We start from the raw sequence: 15,442 nt of genomic DNA, 5'->3' as shown, positions 1-15,442 counted from the left end.
GGGAGAGAGGGGGGAGAGAGAGGGGGAAGGGGGGGGAAGAGAGAGAGGGGGGAAGAGAGAGAGAGGGGGGAAGAGGGGGGAAGAGAGAGAGAGAGGGGGGAAGAGAGAGAGGGGGGGAAGAGAGAGAGGGGGAAAGAGAGAGAGGGGGGGAAGAGAGAGGAAGAGAGAGAGAGGGGGAAGAGAGAGGAGAGAGAGGGGGAGAGAGGGGAGAGAGGGGAGAGAGAGAGGGGGAGAGAGGGAGAGAAGAGAGAGAGAGAGGGGGGGAGAAGAGAGAGAGAGGAGAAGAGATAGAGAGGGAGAGAGGGAGAGAGAGAGAGAGGGAAGAGAGGAGGAGGAGAGAGGGGGAGAGGAGGAGAGAGGAAGAGGGAGAGAGGGGAGAGGGGAGGAGGGGAGAGAGGGGGAGAGAGGGGGAGAGGGAGAGGGAGAGGGGAGAGAGGGAGGGAGAGAGGGGAGGAGGAGAGAGGGAGGAGAGGGGGGGAGGAGAGAGGGAGGAGGGAGAGAGGGAGGGGAGAGAGGGGGAGGAGAGGGGGGGAGAGGGGGGAGAGAGGGGGGAGAGGAGGGGGAGAGAGAGAGAGGGGAGAGGGAGAGAGAGAGGGGAGAGAGAGAGAGAGAGAGGGGAGGGGGAGAGAGAGAGAGAGAGAGGGGGGGAGGAGAGAGGGGGAGAGAGAGGGAGAGAGGGGAGAGAGGGGGGGGATAAGAGAGGAGAGAGAGAGGGAGACGGGAAGGAGAGGAGAGGGAGAGAGGAGAGAGAGAGAGAGGGAGAGAGAGGGAAGAGAGAGGGAGAGAAGGGAGAGAGAGAAGAGGAGAGAGAGGGAAGAGGAGAGAGAGAGAGAGAGAGAGAGAGAGAGAGAGAGAGAGAAGAGAGAGAGAGGAGAGAGAGAGAGAGAGAGAGAGAGAGAGAGAGAGAGAGAGAGGAGAGAGAGAGAGAGAGAGAGAGAGAGAGAGAGAGGAGAGAGAGAGAGAGAGAGAGAGAGAGAGAGAGAGAGAGAGAGAGAGAGAGAGAGAGAGGAGAGAGAAGAGAGAGAGAGAGAGAGCGCACCATTCCGCGCATGTGCTTAAGTGGCACGGGGGGGGGGCGGGGCCGGAGCACGAAGGGGGCCGTGCGTTTGTCGACGTGCTCACGCTTCCCCACGTGATCGGGGACGTCGAGGCGCTCCGGTCCCCCCTCCCTTTTTTGCCGCTTAGGTCGGGCCCGGGGCGGATGAGGAGCAGCCGGGGGCGGAGCCCCGGCCTCGAAGGACGTCCCCTCGCCGCTCCCGCTGCCCACCGGCCCGCCCACGCCTCTGCCCCCACAACGGCTCTGGGGGCGCGGGAGGGTCTGCCGCCGCGGGACGGATGATGGAAAGCCAGGGAGGAGCGGAGCCCCCGTCCGGCCCGTGAGGTGAGAGCGGCCCCGAGGGCCACCAGGAAGTCCTGGGAGAAGGCGATGATGGCGCCCCGAGGGGAAGGGGGGGTTGCCCAAGAACGCGGGGGGGGGGGGCAACCGGGGACGGTCCCTATTCTTCGACCGCGTGTCTCGGTGGAACGAAGCCGGGCTTGGGAGTCGGAGGTCATGGGTTCGAATCCTGCCACCTGCCCGCCGGGTGACTGTGGGCGAGTCACTTCACTTCTCTGGGCCTCAGTTCCCTCATCTGGAAAAGGGGGGTGAAGACTGTGAGCCCCACGTGGGCCCACCTGATTCCCCTGGGTCTCCCCCAGCGCTTAGAACAGTGCTGTGCACGTAGTAAGCGCTTAACAAATACCAACATTATTATTATTAGGGTTATTCTCGGGGCCTCATCTGGAAAATGGGGATGAAGAGGGTGAGCCTCGTGTGGGACAGCCTGATCGCCTGGTATCCCCCAGCGCTTAGAACAGTGCTCTGCACATGGTAAGCGCTTAAAAAACACACAACAAAGTTTAACCAATAATTTAAGCACTACCAACATTTTTACAGGGTGATCAGGTTGTCCCACGTGGGGCTCACAGTCTTAATTCCCATTTTACAGATGAGACTACAGAGGAAGCGCTTAAATACCAACGTTATTATTATTATTATTATTACTTGCACCCACGTTATTATTATTATCCCTTGCACCCCGACTGGGGCGATCACGAGGTCCCAGTCCTCATTAGTCCCACCAAGGCCCTCCTTTCTCCCCCGGCCCACGATGGGTTTGTTTTTTGTGTTCATTTTACGAGACCCGTTAAGTTTACTTTCTCTTTTTGTTGTTGTTGTTTAAAAACTTTCCGTCCACGGTGGAAAGGAAACACAAAGCCCCAGCTCCTCCTTCCAGCTGCACCAAGTTGGGGAGGAAAATGGCCCGGAACCGAGCTCAGGACTGGACGGAAAAGTTGGACAACCAAGCGATTGCCGCGGCCTTTTGGGGATTGGAGGCTTTTCGGCCGGAGGCTGGGGGGAGGAGAAAGGAAAAAGCATTTTCCTGCTCCTGTGCAGCACGTTGGGCAACTTGTTGGAACCCATCTCTCCTTCCTCCCTTTTAAATGGGTCATGGGTTCGAATCCCAGCTCTGCCCCCTGCCAGCCGTGTGACTGTGGGCAAATCACTTCTCTGGGCCTCAGTTACCTCATCTGTAAAATGGGGATGAAGACTGTGAGCCCCACGTGGGACAACCTGATTCCCCTGTGTCTACCCCAGTGCTTAGAACAGTGCTCTGCACATAGTAAGCGCTTAACAAATACCAACATTATTATTATTATTTAAAGGAGGCTGTCGGATTCCGTCGTCCGCCCATTGACAAGAGAGGCTTGACTTTAAAGAGGGGAATCCATTTAATAATAATAATGATGTTGGTATTTGTTAAGCACTTACTATGTTCAGAGCACTGTTTTAAGCGCTTGGGGAGATACAGGGTCATCAGGTTGTCCCACCTGAGGCTCACAGTCTTAATCCCCATTTTACCGATGAGGGAACTGAGGCCCAGAGAAGTGATTTGCCCACAGTCACACGGCTGGCAGGGGGCAGAGCTGGGATTCGAACCCATGACCTCTGGCTCCCAAGTCCGGGTTCTTTCCACTGAGCCACGCTGCTTCTTTAAGTGCTTACTATGTGCAGAACACTGTTCTAGGCACTGGGGAGATACAGGGTCATCAGGTCGTCCCACCTGAGGCTCACAGTCTTAATCCCCATTTTACTGATAAGGGAACTGAGGCCCAGAGAAGTGAAGTGATTTGCCCACAATCACATGGCTGGCAAGTGGCAGAGGAAGGATTCGAACCTGTGTTCAAGCCCGGGCTCTTTCCACTGAGCAAAACTGCTTCTCCCCAGATGGAGCCTAATGTGGACAGAAGGGCGGGGAGAGGTTTTCTGCTGCTTTTGTAACACTAATAATAATGTTGGTATTTGTTAAGCGCTTACTATGTGCAGAGCACTGTTCTAAGTGCTGGGGGATACAAGGTGATCAGGTGGTCCCACATGGGGCTCACAGTTTTCATCCCCATTTTCCAGATGAGGGAACTGAGGCACAGAGAAGTGAAGTGACTTGCCCGAGGTCACACGGCTGGCAAGCGGCGGAGCTGGGATTAGAACCCGTGACCTCTGACTCCCAAGCCTGGGCTCTTGCCACTGAGCCCTGGAAATGCTGGGGGGGCGGGGGGGGAAGCAATATTAGAGGAACAGTGTGACTCCATGGAAAGAGGTTGAGCTGGGGAGTCAGAGGTCGTGGGTTCAAATGCCAGCGCTACCACTTCTCAGCTGGGTGACTTTGGGCAAGTTGCTTCATTCTCTGGGCCTCAGTGTTAAAAGAACCCAGGCTTGGGAGTCAGAGGTTGTGGGTTCTAATCTCAACTCCGCCACCTGTTCTCCGTGTGACCTTGAGCCAGTCACTTCACTTCGGAGAAGCAACGTAGCTCAGTGGAAGGAACCTGGGCTTTGGAGTCAGAGGTCATGGGTTCTAACCCCGGCTCTGCCACTTGTCAACTGAGAAGCAGCGTGGCTCAGTGGAAAGAGCATGGGCTTTGGAGTCAGGGCTCATGAGTTCGAATCCCAGCTCTGCCACTTGTCGGCTGTGTGACTGTGGGCAAGTCACTTAACTTCTCTGTGCCTCAGTTCCCTCATCTGTAAAATGGGGATTAAGACTGTGAGCCCCACGTGGGACAACCTGATTCCCCTATGTCTACCCCAGTGCTTAGAACAGTGCTCGGCACATAGTAAGCGCTTAACAAATACCAACATTATTAAGTCACTTCACTTCTCAGTGCCTCAGTTACCTCATCTGTAAAATGGGGATTAAAACTGTGAGCCCCCACATGGGACAACTTGATCACCTTGTATCCCCCTCAGCACTTAGAATAGTGCTTGGCATATAGTAAGCGCTTAACGAACACCAGCATTATTATTATTACCTTCTGGAAGCAGTGTGGCTCAGTGGAAAGAGCCCGGGCTTGAGAGTCAGAGGTCATGGGTTCTAATCCCGGCTGTCCCTCTTCTCAGCTGTGTGACTTTGAGCAAGTCACTTCTCTGGACCTCAGTTACCTCATCTGTAAAATGAGGGAAAAGACTGTGAGCCCTACATGGGAGCGATCTGATTACCCTGTTTCAACCCCAGTGCTTAGAACAGTGCTTGGCACATAGTAAGCGTTTAATAAATACCAACATTATTATTATTTTTAGTAAGCGCTGAGCAAATAGCACAGTTGTTGTTCTCTGTGCCTCAGTTCCCTCATCCACAGGATGGGAATTTGATCCCTGTTCTCCCTCCTACTTAGAATGTGAGCCCCATGTGGGACCTGAATGACTTGTATCTACTGCTGAAATACCACCGAGAAGCAGCATGGCCTAGTGGCAACAACATAGGCTTCGGAGTCAGAGGATGTGGGTTCTAATTCCGCCTCCACCACTTGTCTGCTGTGTGACCTTGGGCAAGCTGCTGCACTTCTCTGGGCCTCAGTTACCTTATCTGTAAAACAGGGGCTGAGATTAGGACAACCCGATTACCTCGTATCCACCCTAGCGCATGGCACATTGTAAGCGCTTAACAAATACCCTAAGTATTATTATTATTAACCCGGAGCTTAGTACAGTCCTTGGTACAAGGAATGAATGAATTAAATATTTTTATTATAATTATTACTCTTAAAATGAAGACACTTAGTTTTACCTTATCACTGTTAGCGTCTACTACATTCCCAATCCTTGCAACCTTCTCTTCTCAAGATATGCCTAAGGGAAAGAAGCCTGCTTATAAGTTGAGACATGTGAACAGTGATTCACTCCTTTCCCTTACTAAATGTAAATTCTTCACCACCTCTGCTGCCCCCAGTAACAGGTGTGCTGCAATTGTTTTTGCTTGATTTCCCTCCTTCCCTGGTTTCTTCTGGGCAGGTCAATGCCATCTTTGGTGTGGTTGCAAAAGAACTTTACTAATATTGTATACCTGAGCATGTCATTGAGAGAACCTTGTGTAGCTGGGATTGTCACTCATTGTATTGTGATTTCCCAAGCGCTTAGTACAGTGCTGTGCACACAGTAATCGCTTAATAAATACGATGGAATGAATGAGTGAACTACAGATGCATCTGTTGTTGATGACCATGTTGTAAGTCTACCTAAGTCCAATGCAGAAATTAAAATTTTTTGAAAAATTTAACACTTACAATTTTTGAGAGGTTAATTGTAATAAAATGTTTTTGGCATAGACATTGGATTAAATAGGCAAAAGCCTTAAAGATTACATATATATAAAATTAGATACTGTACTACTGCCACATTATTTAATGGCTTTATCCTTTATAGCTGGGTAGGCTGAGAGCATCAATAAAATGCTTACATTTTCCTTTTTCACTTCAAAACTCTTCAGAAAAATATAAGCCTTTTCCCAAGCTCTCCGCTTTCTGATATTTACCTCATGTTCCAGTTTGTAAGTGTTCACATTTAAGCCTTTACAAGCAGTTAGGTTTGGGGGGGAAAAAATCTTCACCTTGGCTTTGGGCCAGTTGACCACAGGGGCTCAGTGCACATCATTTCAGCAGTGACCAGTCAGTATGTTTTCTTTGGAAATCATTTTTTAATGTTTTACTGATGACAAATGTGATGTTCCAAATGAACAGAGATACTGTGTTTTGCTTTTGGACCTCAAATATTTGTCTGATCGATCTCTCTGAGTTTGTGAGGTCTGACTATTAGTTATGTTTTTGGCAGTTGCAATTTCAGTCTTCCATTCAAACAGAATCCTATAGGGAGTGTTTCCAATTGCTACCAAAAAAGCTTCTACAAGAAATAAACCAGTGTGGATGTGCTCAGCACCCCTGAAATTAATTAGTGTTTTTTTTTCCAGGAACCATACTGTTGCAGTCAAAGGTCTTATACTGTATTGCTTTCTGGGTCTGCTGAATAAAAACAACATTTTTTTCCATCTTGGCATTTTAACTTTTCTTTTGGTAATCATAATGGAAGAAGAGCAAAACCTGTAGAGTGTAGAGGTAACTTGAATTGTAGAGTCTGGAGTTAGGTGAATGTTTGGGAATGTTTTTGAATGGCTGTATTGGCAGAAATGGTTATAAAACCCATAGAAGCCCATAGAATACCTTACTACTACTACTTAATATTTAGAAGCCTTAACATCAAGTGAGTTCCTAGGGACCTATATGGCTAGAGAAATAGTATAATGTATGTTCTTTCAGTCTGTGATTTTTGTGGGTATTGTTAAGGAAGTTAACTGCTGTGAGAGTGTTAATTTTCTCAAGTAGGTAGAGGTTCACATGTAATTTATATAGCAATGACATCTGTAAAATGGCGATTCAGTACCTGTTCTCCCTCCTACTTAGATTGTGAGCAATGTGTAGGACAGGTAGAGTATCTGACCTGATTATCTCATATCTTCCCCAGTATTAGTACAGTATTCAACACATAGTAAGTGTGTAACAAATATTATCTGCCTGTGGACTAATGACTAAAGCTTGGAGTGTGGAAGAGAAAGTCCATACATATCTCCTCCAAGATTAGACTGTAAGCCCGTCAAACGGCAGGGACTGTCTCTATCTGTTGCTGACTTGTTCATTCCAAGTGCTTAGTACAGTGCTCTGCACATAGTAAGCGCTCAATAAATACTATTGAATGAATGAAAGATGCCATTTCTGATGCCAGATTAATGTAATTGCTGTTTGCCGCTCATTACAATCAAAGGTAAATGATAAAATTAAATGTCATTACAAATCCTAGGCCTAAGAGCTTTCATGATTTAATTTGTCTGTACACTCTGATACTTTACCTTGGATTTGTACAGTGCTTTGTAATTTTTCTGAAGTGCTTTCACATCCCAAATGATCCTGATCACGTCCCTCTTAAACGTGGTGGTAGGAATCGGGACATAAACATTATCTCTTTTTTATGGTATTTGTTAAGCGCTAAGTGCCAGGCACTGTACTAATCGTTATTTTATATAAGAAAAAAACTGAAACAGAAGAGTTGAGAGATTTTTCTCAATGCTCACATCAGACCAGAGGCAGAGGCAGGATTAAGACTCCCCAAAGCACCCTCTCTTCCTTAGACTTAGCTGTGTTTTCATGGAAAACATTGGTTTGTGATGTCCTGGCACCATGGATCGTCAGGACAGAAAAGCAGATTTTAGGATAAATGACTTTTCTGTCACTGGCTTGTACAACCAGTGATGGACAACCCAAATAATGCACAAAAGTCATTATTTACAAATAGTAAATATGCCAACATTTTAAGGAAAACATAACTGCCATAGACTAAGAATGCAAAATACAAACCCAGTAAGAATAAATAACAATAAATACAGAACAGTATTTATAAAGTGCTTCTCTTCTTGAAAAAACAACTTTTCTCAATCCTCATCCATTCAGCTATTAATGAAATGCACTTGGAAATGAATTAAAGCTCTTTCTATGCCTATGCTTTCAGTTCAGTGATATGTTTATATACTTTAATTGCAAAAAGCATCAAGGTTTGCAACTTCTATTTACTTTGCCAAAGTTTTAGTTGTTTGGTAATCAGAACCTTATAAACAATTGTCTTTTGTCTCCTAACAGAGGGGAAGCCTGCACAGCCAGGGCTCACATTCAGGTATTAAATAGACCTGAGAAGTATGCCCATTTGAAGAATAGTGCAAATTGATCATGGAGCCCTATCTCTGCCTCTCTTTAGACCTAATGCAGCTTCTGGGTTTATGATTGTGGAAAGGGAAGAAGAGAGTAATAAGGGGAGGGTGTGTACTCAGGGAGTGCGGGGGAAGAGGAGGAGGAGGAGAAGCTAGTGTACCTTCTTATGGCTCTTAGGGAGTTCACCTCTTGCATTTTTGCCCCCTCCCATAAACTGTCAGATGAAAAGGTGTTGAAGCATTTTTGGACCCATCAAAGTTAGTGTTACCCGTGACTTGAGAAGCAGCATGGGCTAGTGGAAAGAACATGGGGCCGAGAAGAACATGGACCCTTCTGTATGCAGGGTGAATATGAGGGCAGAGTGTGAGGGTGGTTGCAGTAAATTCACTTGCGAATGAACCTTAGGCATGACAAGACTTCTGGTAATGAAGAGAGAGGATGGATCTTGAGATGGGGCAGTCTAATGGGTCCCGGAGGTGAGAGGAGTCAAATACTGGGCCAGCCTGAAAAGACTAGGCAGGATGCTACTGCTGCTGCCGGCAATGTTGAAATTAGCAGATGGTCACTGACCAGGATCAGTGATTAATAGAGCTTGCTGCTATGCGTAATATTTAAAGAGCTTCTTCTCAGCCATCTTCCCTTGCAACTTAATTGGCTTCAGCGTCATTAAATGGAAGAGCCTCAATTGTGGATTGAAGGGCAAGGGTTTGGGTATAATTAGGAGCAGCAATGGGAGGAAAACTGGCATAATTGGTTTCCTGGGCAGGGTTCAGTCTTGGACAGTTGATAGGGCGGTAAAACTTGAGACGAGCCAGTAATTCGGGGCACGCACCAGGGACCTGGAAGTCCATTCTGATCTTGTTCGTGTGTGGCAAGTGTAGGCGGCAGATTCTGGAGTGAGGGGTTAGAAACTCAGTCCACCTGGATGAAGTAGATCCTGTGAGGGAAAGCTCACATATTGCCACAGGCCCACAGCTCAGATTTTGCTTGATCAGTCTGGTAGCAGAGGACACCATTGCAGGTGAGGTTGAGGTGGATGCAGGGGAGGGTTTGAGGCCTCAAGCCGCCTTACGTGACCTGGAAATGAATCTGGAGGCTGGCCCATTGCTGGATTCTGTTAGGTCCTGTGTACCCCCTGCAGCCCCAACTGCAGATGGCTACCATTCCACACATGCAGTCAAAGCAGCAAGGCAGTGCCTACTGAGGCTGTACTCCCAGGAATATAGTACTTGATTAAGCTATTGAGGCTTTTCCCACTCTAACACAGCTATTTTGAAAGAATGCACAATTTCGTTTTAATGAAACGAAAATGCTCTTCTTACAGGGTCTCCATACCGTGAGCAGCAGGTTTATGCTTTGCCATAAAAAAGACATTTTTGAAGGCCCCAGTTTGACTCTTGAATTTACCAAGACTTGAATCCAGCACTTGTTTTCTTTTAATCCAACTGATATTCTTAAACCTTGGAAGTATCGTCTTTTTTATTGTTCCTGAATCTTGGTTAATAGAGTACAAATCCTTTAAAATGGGCTGGACATTTTGCTTCTCTCTACAAATGGGATAGTAATCTGAAAACATATTGTTACCCTCCAAGTAAACAGATAAATACCAAGCATCACTGAGAGTACTCTCCACCTTTATTGTGATAAATGCAATCTATTTTAAAATGTCAAAAATGAGGTTGTTGCATTGCATGTTACTATTGCATGAAAGTAATAAAATCTCACCAATATGACCTCACTAGTAGGTCAGTGGTATATTTTGAGCACTTAGTGTGCAGATCACTGAACTAATACCTTGGGAGAGTACAAGATATGTGCATATTTGTATATATTTCTTTATTTTATTATTCATTCAATAGTATTTATTTATTCAATAGTATTTATTGAGCGCTTACTATGTGCAGAGCACTGTACTAAGCGCTTGGGATGAACAAGTCGGCAACAGATAGAGACAGTCCCTGCCGTTTGACGGGCTTACAGTCTAATCGGGGGAGACGGACAGACAAGAACAATGGCACTAAACAGCGTCAAGGGGAAGAACATCTCGTAAAAACAATGGCAACTAAATAGAATCAAGGCGATGTACAATTCATTAACAAAATGAATAGGGTAACGAAAATATATACAGTTGAGCGGACAAGTACAGTGCTGTGGGGATGGGAAGGGAGAGGTGGAGGAGCAGAGGGAAAAGGGGAAAATGAGGCTTAAGCTGCGGAGAGGTAAAGGGGGGATGGCAGAGGGAGTAGAGGGGGACGAGGAGCTCAGTCTGGGAACGCCTCTTGGAGGAGGTGATTTTTAAGTAAGGTTTTGAAGAGGGAAAGAGAATCAGTTTGGCAGAGGTGAGGAGGGAGGGCGTTCCAGGACCGCGGGAGGACGTGACCCAGGGGTCGACGGCGGGATAGGCGAGACCGAGGGACGGTGAGGAGGTGGGCGGCAGAGGAGCGGAGCGTGCGGGGTGGGCGGTAGAAAGAGAGAAGGGAGGAGAGGTAGGAAGGGGCAAGGTGATGGAGAGCCTTGAAGCCTAGAGTGAGGAGTTTTTGTTTGGAGCGGAGGTCGATAGGCAACCACTGGAGTTGTTTAAGAAGGGGAGTGACATGCCCAGATCGTTTCTGCAGGAAGATGAGCCAGGCAGCGGAGTGAAGAATAGACCGGAGTGGGGCGAGAGAGGAGGAAGGGATATATAGGGATATATATATCTAATATACATATTAGATATGTATATATCTGTGATTCTGTTTGTTTTGATGGTATTGATGCCTGGCTACTTATTTTGCTGACTGTCTCTCCCTTTTAGACTGTGAGCCCGTTGTTGGGCAGGGATTGTCTCTATCTGTTGCCGAACTGTATATTCCAAGTGCTTAGTACAGTGGTCTGCACACAGTAAGTGCTCAATAAATACGATTGAATGAATGAATACAACAGAACTGATAGACACATTCCCTGCCTGGCCCGAGCTTACAGGCTACGGATCCCATTACTAATCAGAAAAAGGCTGAAATTGGCAGCATTATTTTATTTGAGTCAGGTGAAAAGAGTGAGGATTATAGCTCTTTTTTAAAAAGGGGAAGGTAAAGGATTTAGGAAGAGATTACTCTGTGCAAGAAGTGTCAGGATGACAGCAGTGGAGCTTAAAATGTGCTTTCTATTCACAGAGTAAGCCTAGGGTGGAATTCTTTACACCACCTTTCCAGTCTGGTCTGAAGGGACTCATTTGAGGATGAGTGAATGAGCAGGCCAGTCGTGGGCCAGCTCTTGGCTTCTTGTTCAAAGCATCCAACAGAGGTGTCAGCGCTAATTAGTAGTGAGATCGAACCAACTAAGCTCATCTCCTATAGGCTTCTGAGTATCTGACATATGGTTCAGTCCTTTGGCCACTGTTGACTCGAGTGTGACTTTAATGATCTAAAAATAAGTCTCCTTCTCCAAGCCCCTAAGTTACTCATTGTTCTGGGCTTTGCATTTTTGTACCTAATGTAGCTCTAGGTACATAGCTGAATGCCAGAAAGCCAGAAGTGGACTCCCTCATTAATAATGTTGGTATTTAAGCACTTATGATGTGTGGAGCATTGTTCTAAGTGCTGGGGTAGATACAGGGTAATCAGGTTGTCCCACATGAGGCTCATTAGTCTTCAGCTTGCTAGCTGGAACAATGTAGTTATCCTTCTGCAACCTTGTCTGTCCGAGAACGTAGCTTTGCTAGAACACTATCAAGCTCAGTGCAATTATAAATAGTAACTTTGAATTCTAAATGATTTATAAGCAGATGCTACCATGACTAGTGGAAGCTGCGTACTGGCCTTTAATACTCAAATTCTGCTTCTGGCAGTGGTTGGCCTGAACTTGAGTGAAGTCAGTTGTGTGGTTCCCATTGAGTTCTGGCTTCCTGCTTGAATTTCAGCTTTTACTGGGTGTATATAAACTTGATGTTACTAGAAGGCAAGCCAGGTTGGAGAAGGATTTGGTTAGCTGGGTTTTTGGAGATGTTTCTTTCCCTGAATTTGAATTGAAGAGGTAAGTCTTTAAATAAGGTTTTTAAGCAGGTAATGGGAGAGGTTTTTTTTAAAGGTTCTTATTCTGCACTTTCACAGTCCAAGATCTTACAGGGTTTTACAAATAAGAACTCAATGAAGCTGGGACCTCAGCATTTATGATTGTCTCCCAGATGCAGGGGCCAAGCAGTCAACCAATAGTATTTAGCACGCTACTAATTGTGAGGGTACAATAGAATTAGCAGACCAGATCTCCCCCGTTCAAGGAGCTTGCAATCTATGTTAAATCATTACAGGTGACCCTGGCCAATTGATGGGAACCTTTCCAGACTTGTTGAAAATTATTTGCTTTTGAAGACATGCTTTTGGGCACCATTAGCTGGGAGCCAACACTGGAATCATACTGCATAAAACATCACTTAGCGATTTAGTTAATAATATTTACTGAGTGCTTACTGTGTGCAGAGCACTGTACTAAGAGCTTGGGAGTAACAGTACAGACACATGCTTTGCCCACAAAGAGCTTACAGTCTAGAAGACAGATTTCTACTCTTCTTGAAAAGAAATTCAAAAGAGTGCTAAGTTCCAATAATTGAGCAAAAAATGTGGAATCCAGGCACTTTGTCACTACATTTTTTCAGTGTTATCAGTGTGATGGGTGTTCTGTTTCCCTGCTTTTTGTAACTTGAGCTGTAAAAGGCTTAAAAACTCTTGCAAATCAGAGGCTTAGGATTTAAAGGCATTCATTAAATGAAGCCTGAAAGAAGTCCATGTTGAATGATTTATCTTCTCTCTAAAATGGGATAATGCTTATGACATTAAGGACTTACTATATTCCAAGCCCTGAAGTAGTTATGAGTTTGGACATGATTCCTGTCTCCAAGAAGCTAACAATCATTTTTTATCCCTTATTTACCAATGAGGAAACTGAGGTTCATAGAGGGTAAGTGACTTGTTCAAGGTTATACAGTGGGCCAGTAGAAGATCTGAGCCTCAAACCTGGGTCTCCTGATTGTTTTTCCATTACACCATTTTTTTCTAAATAGTATTTGTTAAGCACCTACTCTGTGTTATGCAAATGTACTGTTTTTTTCATAGTCCATGTGAATAGTTAACACTAAACAAATTCAAATTACCAGAACTCTGAATTATCTTGGAAACTTCCACTTCTGCTTTTAGTGTGCCAGTAGTTTAAATTAACTGGTCTTCAGAGAGAAGGTTGAAACTGTTTATTTGCTATTCCTAACACTTGCTAATGTACTTGGTGCTACAGGGGCTGTAATATATACAATTTGTATATGTAGTGAACATATATCATAGCTCTAACCAGAGGATGTACAGGAATGTCCGCAATCTAAATATTTTAGTGTATATAAGACCTGGCTAAAAGTTTCTAGATGTGTTGTCATCACTCTTTAGGCACCTTGTTGGTCAACCCAGCCCCACATGTATGTAAATATTCTTGCGCTATATTGTTTTCATTCAGTCGTATTTATTGAGCACTTACTGTGTGCAGAGCACTGTACTAAGCGCTTGGAATGTACAATTCGGCAACAGATAGAGACAATCCCTGCCCAACAACGGGTTCACAGTCTCAAAACTGTCTTGCCTGTTCCTAATCTGTTTGTGTCTGTTCCCCTTGTGAATTGCAAGCTCCTTGTGGGCAAGGATCACATCTACCAACTCTGTTGAAATGAACTTTCCCAAGTGCTTAGTACAACGCTTTGCGCACAGTAAGTGCTCAAATCCCATTGACTGATCATCACACACAGTGGCATGTGTTATAACAATTAATTATGGTGTGTCTTAAGCAGTTCTTATGTGCCAAGCACTGTATTATTAAGCTCTGGGGCAGATAGGTGTTAATCAGATCGGAAGCAGTCCCTACCCCCCCGGACTCCCCCATGGAGCGTACAGTCTAAGTAGGAGGCAGAACAGGTATTAAATCCCCATTTTACAGGTGAAGAAACTGAGGCACAGAGAAGTTCGTGTTATGTCACGATCATACAGCAGGCAAGTGGCAGATCCCGGGTTTAGAACCCAGTTCTCTACTCCCAGGCCTGTGCCCTCCCCGCTAGGCCATGCTGCTTCCTAGTATCAAGAATCACTAGGAAGAAGTTAAGCATAATCATTTTTTTGTGACTAAATGTAGCCCTGCAGTGTGCTTGAAAAGACAGTGCATTTCCTTCCCTAAATTATGGTGACCTGGATTGAAGCACCCATGGAGGGGGAGAAGCTTTCAAAATGTTAAACTGTTCAGTTCCCAATAAGTTCAAAAGTCTAGTAAGACTCTCCCAGCTTGTCATTTGTTACTACAGCAGACAGAATATATTGAGTATGTGCTGTCTCCCAGTGTGTTGACATAAAATATGAAAGAAGCAGCTTTCAGCTTCGGTGATGTTGCATCATTTTTCCCTTGTTTCCTTCTGCAGAGGTGAAGTCCTTTAGTTTGATCGCTTAGAAAAAAGATAAACATTGTCTTTTTTTTTTCCTCTCCCCCTTTTCAGCTTTTAGGCGTTGGGAGTGGAATTTCATTTCTCTGCGTACGGATCACTGAATGAATAATAGATGGCCTTACCTCGTCTTACCGGAGCATTACGCTCCTTTTCAAATGTCACCAAACAAGATGATTATAATGAAGAATCGGCCGACTTAATGGTACAGTTTTTTTTAGATAAGACATATTGCACTGCACACACCCAGCCAAACATGAGAAATCTTCTTGCCAGTTTTATTTCCTTAGGATGGAGCTGCTGTTTTGTTTGATGTTAGACCAAAAGCATATCGCATATAGATCCCGTCTTACTTTCTCCTTCTCCGACCTTAGTGATACAGATAGCTAGTGTAGAATGTAATCTTTTTAAGTGCAAAGATACTGTTCCCTGGTCTTAAAGGTTTTTGTTGGTGTTTGAAGTTTTCTATCTTAGTTTATGCTAAATGCACTTTAGGCTTCCACTATTACTTTGCAGAAAAGGATGGTTTTTACCTCTGTGCTATAATTCTTGTCAGGGTTAAGTAAATTGAATTTGTTTGTTGTGTGACTCTTCGAACTGGATAATTTTCAAGCAGACATAGGCACAAATTGCTAAGAAGTTATAACAGCCTTAAGATGAGACAAATCAGCCTTGGTTCTGTTATTCTGTTTATTCTGCAAATTGTTGATGAACATATACCTTGGGAAAAGGAAAAGAGTGGTATCATTGGTTCCTGAGAACCATTGGTTCATTGAGAGAATACGCAAAGTCTCAGAAGAAAAGTTAGGGATGCTTGATGTTGTATCCTTAACTGTTAGGAAAGGTGCTAGGGTGGACATTAAGAGGGCAACAATCTCTATTCTTTAAAGTAATCTTTGCCAATGGACACAAAACGTTATTGGGTGAACTGTTTTGACC

The 15,442-nt window shown here is 45.2% G+C and overlaps 1 protein-coding gene across 2 annotated transcripts in view; it reads left to right on the top strand.

The window, feature by feature from the left end:
* Window positions 1-1,200: 1,200 nt before the first annotated feature.
* Window positions 1,201-15,442, top strand: part of ASCC3 (activating signal cointegrator 1 complex subunit 3) — a 263,001-nt gene continuing 248,759 nt past the window's right edge. Inside the window, exons 1-2 of one of the 2 annotated variants that reach the window (XM_029046905.2) lie at window positions 1,201-1,381; window positions 14,558-14,708. In XM_029046905.2, coding sequence (XP_028902738.1) covers window positions 14,619-14,708 — 90 coding nt within the window. In that variant the 5' untranslated portion in view covers window positions 1,201-1,381; window positions 14,558-14,618. The remainder of the gene's footprint in view (window positions 1,382-14,557; window positions 14,709-15,442) is intronic. The other variant, XM_029046904.2, reaches the window with a different exon arrangement.

Source organism: Ornithorhynchus anatinus, chromosome 19 (genome assembly GCF_004115215.2).
Source record: "Ornithorhynchus anatinus isolate Pmale09 chromosome 19, mOrnAna1.pri.v4, whole genome shotgun sequence".
NCBI classification, from domain to species: domain Eukaryota; kingdom Metazoa; phylum Chordata; class Mammalia; order Monotremata; family Ornithorhynchidae; genus Ornithorhynchus; species Ornithorhynchus anatinus.
This window is presented reverse-complemented; position numbering and strand designations above follow the sequence as displayed.